Consider the following 6198-nt stretch of genomic DNA (forward strand, 5'->3'; position numbering starts at 1 on the left):
CCCCCCCCCCACTGCTCTGCACCGCGGGCACCCCTGCCTGCTACTGGCCTGTGTCCAGGAGCCTGGGGCTCTCTGTTCAGTGACCTCCCCTGAGGCTTCCCGCTGTGTTCAGAACACACCCACACACTTTTGCGTGTGGCACCCCCGCCGCTGGGGCTGCCCCGGGCTCCCCACTCCCTGGCCTCACAATGTCTGGCACATCCCCCATGCCCGTGACCAGTCTCCCGGACTCAGCCCGCCTCCTGCCGTGGGGCCTCAAGCCCTAGGGGAGTCCTCTCAGAAAGGTGGGGACCCGGAGGCCGACCCCAACTGCTGTGGGTACACAAGGGAGGTGCGGGGGAGAGGGACTCGGAGCCCTCGAGGAGCCACACGGAGTACCTCCCAGGTAGCCCGCAGCCCACCAAGTATGCGTGCACAGCAACTCCATGACTCCTCACAAAGCCACCGCCACAGGTGCCCTGGCTTCCATGGGAAACCGACGGGGCTACGGTCACCGTCCCTGTCATAACAGAGGACGCTGGCTCCTAAGAGGATCTGCCTACCCCAGCTGGCAGCGGGGGACACGGGAGGCCGGTGCCCCTGCTGTTAGCACACTGACCCTGCCCGTGCCCACACTCAACAGGAGCCCGCCGGGATCTCTCCCAGAGGCGCGTCCGCCTGGGCCCGCCCTGCCCACCCCCAGCACCCTTACTCACTCTGATGGTGCCCAGCTTGAAGTCCTCGCCGGAGTCGTTGTAGACGATGGACACGAAGTCGTTGCCTAAGTGACGCTTCTTGTCACAGCGGTGCTTGTCCACGTCCTTGGTGGGCATCAGGGTGGCAATGTGGAAGACGGCTGCAAGGCAGATGTGGGGTTGCGGGGTGGCCCGCACGGCCCCAGGCGGAGCGCTGGCGAGGGCTGCTCAGGGCTGGTGTCGCCGGGGCAGGGGCCCCCTGTGCCTCTCCCCAGGGGCACCTCTTGACTTCCCAGAGACTCTTGGAGCCTGCCCGGTCAGCAGCACTGCACTCCTCTCCCTGAGGCCAGAGCTTCTAGAAGCAGAGCTGACAGCCCACACGCTGCCTCCATGCTCAGAAGACAAAAGTCAGGCCCTCGGCCACCCCCGTGGCCCCTGACGGCCGACAACACAAACGGGGGGCTGGCGGGGAGGGAGGCGCATACCTTGCATGATGTCGTCATGCCAGCAGTAGGTGAACTGGCCATCCTCCCCACATACATCCAGGCCACCCAGATACACCTTGTCCGGCTGGCAGTCCTTGAGCTCGATGAGCTTGCCCAGGCCGGTCAGGAACTCTGTGTACCTGTACGAGCCGTGCTCGTTGGACAGGATGGCGAGCTCGCTGTCGCTCTGCGGGCAGAGATGAGCACGGTGGCACCTGCCCCTCCCCCACCACGGCTCCTGGGGCCCCAAGTCTGTGCAAGGCCGTCCTGCCCCAGCACATGCCTGGGACCGGGGTGTGGGGGAGGTAATCCTGGACTCCCTCTCCTGCATATCTAATTGGCCAGCCAGCAAATCTGCTCCACTGGACCTTCCGAACACATCCAGAACCCTGGCATTCCTGGGAATCCTGGCTCCAGTACGCAGAGCTACCCACTCACAGGGACGATGACCACCCACCTTCCACCGGTTCTCATACACGGCAGTCAGAGGGATGCTTGGGACACTTGGGCTGAGTCACCTCGAACCCTTTGCTCAGAACCATTCACGGCCCACCCACCTCCCTGGGAAGGAAAGTACAGCTTCCCAGCGGCCCATGAGGCTGTCCACGTCAGCTGTCCACGTCAGCCCTCCCCTTTACTTCCCTGCCCCACCTCCCATCCCCTGCGCCAGACGCTGCACCAGCCGCCCACACCTGCCGTTCCTGCGCAAGACGCTCCCCGCCCTCCCTCTCCCCAAGCCTGGATCGCCGATGGGAGCAGTGCCCTGCTCACACTTGTGGTATCCATGCACCTGCCACCTTCTCCACAGTGCGTGGCATTCCCTTGGGCACCACGAACTCACGCGCTCACCTGGCACTCCTGCCGTATTCCTGGCACCTGAACGGTACCTGGCATAGGGCTCCACAAGCACCAGCCACGTGGCAGCTCACGTGGTGACTGAGCTCTGGGGCACACAAGGGTGCAGCTCCCAACCCCTACCGCAGGCAGGAAGGCCACACAGCTCCACCCTGGCACCCAGGAGCCTCACCTGGCCTTCTCCCACGTACAGGACGGCAATCTTGTGTGTGTCGTAGGATGGAATCTGGTCGAGAAGCTGCACTGACCGCTCGAAGGACTGTAGCCACAGAGCCCTGCCTGAGCCTTGGGCGGAGGCCGTCCCCTGCCACCAGCCCCAGCCAGATGCCCATCCAGGGAGGGCTCTCCTCACCCAGGCAGATCGCTGCAGGCTGCCCCAGGGAGCTGAGGCTGTACCCTCTGCAAGCCTGCACTACGGCCACCACCGCCGAGAGCTAGGGCATTGCACGGCGCCCCCCGCCCCCAGGGAGACCCTGGAGGATAGAGAAGGCACACCCACCCACCTCATTGGGTAGAAGGATGGGCTTGTTGGACTCGTCACCAAAGAAGGGTGAATGGTACAGCTGCAGGAACACAAAGCTGCGGGGGGAGAGACGGGAGGGCTGGGTCGGGGTCACGGCCAGTACCGTCCACCCGCGCACAAAGCAGCAGGCCTGAGCCTCTCTCGTGGCTCCAACCAGCCACGGGGCAGAGGCCACGTGGACCTGCAGCCCAGCCTTCGGCGGGCCACTCAGGCGCCATGTCCCCACGGGGACTGTTCAGCAGCTCCAGCCCCGGAGGGCAAGGCTCACCTGGGATTGATACCTGGCACCTTCTCAGTATTGGAGGCCCCAGCTCTGCTCTTGAAGGCGTCCCTCTCTACCCTCTTGCCTCTGCGTGACGGGGCCGAATCAGAGATGGTGTACCCTCTGGGCCGCAGGCCACTGGGGGAGCGGGGGCAGCCGGAAGGCAAGGGACCCTCGGGCTGCGCAGGGCCCCGGCCCTGGCTCTCTTCACCTGAGGCTGACCAGGAGGCACCTGCCCCGTCCAGGATCCCGGACTGTGACCGTGCCTTGGCCTCAGGGCTCAGCCGGCCAACATCCGTCTTGTCCCCAGGGTCCCCAAGTATGTCCTGCAGGGTCTGCAGCTCAGGCGAGGAGCTGGACTTGCTCAGGGGCTGGGAGGGCTGGAAGGAGAGCTCCACAGAAGGCCGGGCACCCTCGGAAGAGACGGCCCGCTCAATGGGGATCCCTCCGGTAGCCAGCTCCTCCGCAGGGTACTTCTCCTCTTGGCTGGAGCTTGAAGATGACTGCCAAGAAGGAGGCCACAGGACCTCCGTCAGAAGGGACCAGCGAGCCCACCCAGGGGTTCACTTGGAAGCGATGAAGCCCCCCCATCCCCCAGTCAGGGCCACAGAGTCCCTCAGCAGCAAGCACACAGTTCCACCCTCTCCCCCCAGACGGCATCTGCCAGTGCCCCACGCTAAGCAGCGGAGCCCAGCACCCGCCAAACCAAAGAACACCAACAACGAACAGCTATCATCCCGCAGGGCCCGCTGGGAAACCCCAGACCGTCCACGCAGGACAACCTGGAAGGACAGTCATTTTTTAGATGACAAAAGAGACAAAAGACTTAACAAAGTTCTGAGCTAGTCCGTGGGCGCCATGGAGCCTGGAGCCAGGCCCCGCCCCTCCTCCCACAGTGCCCTCCTCCCCTGCAGGAGCGAGCACCCCCAGGGCACCTCGGGCCAGCTCCGGCGACCCCGAGGCCCTCACCCTGCTGTATGCCTCCGCGCGGCCGCCGCGCCTGTCTGTGCCTAGCGTTGCCTCAAAGTCCTCCAACTCCGTGGGCTCCGCGGACAAATGACTCTCGCTCGGACTTCCCTCCTCTAGGACCACCGCCGAGTCTGGGACGACACAGATGGGGCTACTAGGTGCTGGCCCGGCCCTGGGAGCTCACATGGCCTCAGAGGTACCAGCCTCTCCCCAACGAGAGAGCACAGTGGCCCCTCGCCAGAGCCTCGCCCAAGGCCTTCCTCGCCTGTGGCTCTAAGCTGCCCACATCCCGTCAAGGCAGCTGCGAGAGAGCGCTCTGAGGGGCACGCGTGTGGCCCGACACAGGGTGTTGCCAACACAGGCCCCCAGGGCTGGGGACGAGGGTCCACAGAACCCGCCCCCGCTACTCCAGCGAGGTAGACGGGCAAGGGCAGCACAGACGCCCACCAGGATGAGCCCCCACCTAGGACGGGGCCTCAGCTCAGGGGGAGTGGCACCCCGGGACCAACTCCTGGGAATAGGAGGCCAGCGTTCCTCGTCTGGACCCGAAGAAAAGCCCGACGCAGGAGGAGCCCCTGTGCGCGCACACAGACGGGGAGCCCGTTCCGGAAAGCAGAGACACGCCATCGGAGCCCAAGCCAAACCCGGAGCCGGGAGAGCCAAGGAGAGGCCACGACACCCCAAAGCAGCATTTCCTGTGGCAGTGTCAGGGCAGGGGTGGGGGTGAGAAGCCACCGAGGGTTAGCATAGCCCGCGGCCGCCCTGCACACAGCCCCGGCACACGCGCAGTCTGTTAGCCGCCTGCCAGGGCCCGTCTGCACACTGCCCTTTCCCAACTGGCTCCTGCTCACACGTGGGGGCCCAGGTAGGCCAGAGGGCCGTGCGGGTCAAGCCCCTGCCCCCGCCAGGGCCCGGAGGCGACAGGCCAGCCCATGACAAAAGGCAGACACAGCCCAATTTGTGTGCTCACCAAGCCAATCAGACCACCAGAGGCCAGGGCAGGTCAGCCCGGCTGAGCCCCAGGGCCAGGCTCGCCCCAAAGAGCTGTCCCCCACCAGTATCTGCGGCTCGGCTGCCCAACGTCACCTCCCGAGGCCTGCGCTGGCAGAGTCGCGGAGGCATGACCGCGTGAGGGACGATGGGAACAGCAAGTATGAGGCAGAGCGTTGCTCTGCAGCCGACGGCGCCCTCCTTAGAGAGACGTGTGAGTACCTGCCCAGGAAATGGTCCTGTGCAGCTTTGCCTGGCAGCTGGACTGGCACAGGGAGGAGAAAGAGGCCACTGCAAGGAAAACCGCGAGCGGCCAGTCAGCAGAAGGACAGACTACGCACAGTCGAGCAGAGAGGAAAGGCAGCGCTAGTCCCGCACAGAGCCCGAGCCTGGAGGGAGAGAGCGGAGGGCCAGCGGCGTCCGGCCGGCAGTGGGCAGCTCCCAGCCCACACGGGCTGCCGGCTCTCTACGCTGCTGCAGGGGGCGTCCAGGGCGGGGAGCGTCCCTCCTCCTCACCAACAGAGGTCCTGGCCTCGAAGCGCCATCTGTGGCCACAGGGAAGGCCCGCGGGTGGCCCGGAAGGAGCGCACCAGCCCTGCCAGGCAAGCGCACGAGCGCGCGCAGGCAGGCTCAGGTTGTGCTCGGCGCATCCAAACCCAGAGCCAAGCGCAAGTGCGGCTGCCCTCCTGGGGCCCAGGGCATGCCGAAGACAGTGCAGGGCACAGGGCGTGCAAGGCTCTGCCGCGTCCACCCTGGGAGCACCTGCCTGCCCCTCCACGAGCACCACGTCTCTCAAGAAGAGGGCCGTTCCGTGGGAGCGGCCCCGCGGCCAAACGCCAGGCTGTGGCGGCGGCAAGGAGAGCTCAGGGACCCTGCTCGGGCGCATCCGCAAGGGCGGGGGCGCCATGCTGCCTTCACACGGTACGCACTGGGTGGGGGGCCAGCACTCACCCGTGTTAGAGCGGGGCGGCGGAGGGGGCTTGGCCGAGCCAGCCGCGGGCACCGACAGCGACTTGTACAGGGCTGTGTCACGACGCTCCTTAAAGCGCTCGGCGGCCATGAGTGCGTTGGACAGCTCCTGCAGAGGCATGTTGTTGATGTCCGAGGAGAAGGGGCTGAGTGGGTTCTCCAGGCTCATCAGCCAGCTGGTGTTCCCTGGGGAGGGGCAGGCAGCACCCCTTAGGCCACAGGCCCAGTGCATCTAACCGGTCATCCCCTGCTGGCGCTCCCAGGGCAGCATCCCCCCACCCCCTGCACTGTCCTCAAGGGCACACGCCAGGGCTTGGCAGGGCTCCTATGCTCAACCAGGGAGTGGCGCGGAGGGGCCCCAGGCAAGGCATGCCCCCGGCTTGCCCCAGACCCCCAGGTCCAGGCAGCACCCATGCAGCAGTCACCTGCCTCACGCATAAGGAGGGGCCTCAACGTACTCCCCCCCCCCCC

At 66.1% G+C, this 6198-nt stretch overlaps 1 protein-coding gene across 3 annotated transcripts in view; it reads right to left on the reverse strand.

Annotated features, from left to right (window-relative positions):
- Window positions 1-6198, reverse strand: part of TSC2 (TSC complex subunit 2) — a 34166-nt gene that overhangs the window by 1096 nt on the left and 26872 nt on the right. For all 3 annotated transcript variants that reach the window (XM_040635523.1, XM_040635522.1, XM_040635521.1), the window contains 6 exons: window positions 3769-3899; window positions 2806-3302; window positions 2518-2593; window positions 2187-2273; window positions 1160-1346; window positions 696-835 (listed from right to left, as the gene is read on the reverse strand). In XM_040635523.1, the coding sequence (XP_040491457.1) occupies window positions 696-835; window positions 1160-1346; window positions 2187-2273; window positions 2518-2593; window positions 2806-3302; window positions 3769-3899 (1118 nt within the window). The remainder of the gene's footprint in view (window positions 1-695; window positions 836-1159; window positions 1347-2186; window positions 2274-2517; window positions 2594-2805; window positions 3303-3768; window positions 3900-6198) is intronic.

The sequence above is a fragment of the Ursus maritimus genome, unplaced genomic scaffold (assembly GCF_017311325.1).
Source record: "Ursus maritimus isolate PB19 unplaced genomic scaffold, ASM1731132v1 scaffold_2, whole genome shotgun sequence".
In the NCBI taxonomy this organism is placed as follows: Eukaryota; Metazoa; Chordata; class Mammalia; order Carnivora; family Ursidae; genus Ursus; species Ursus maritimus.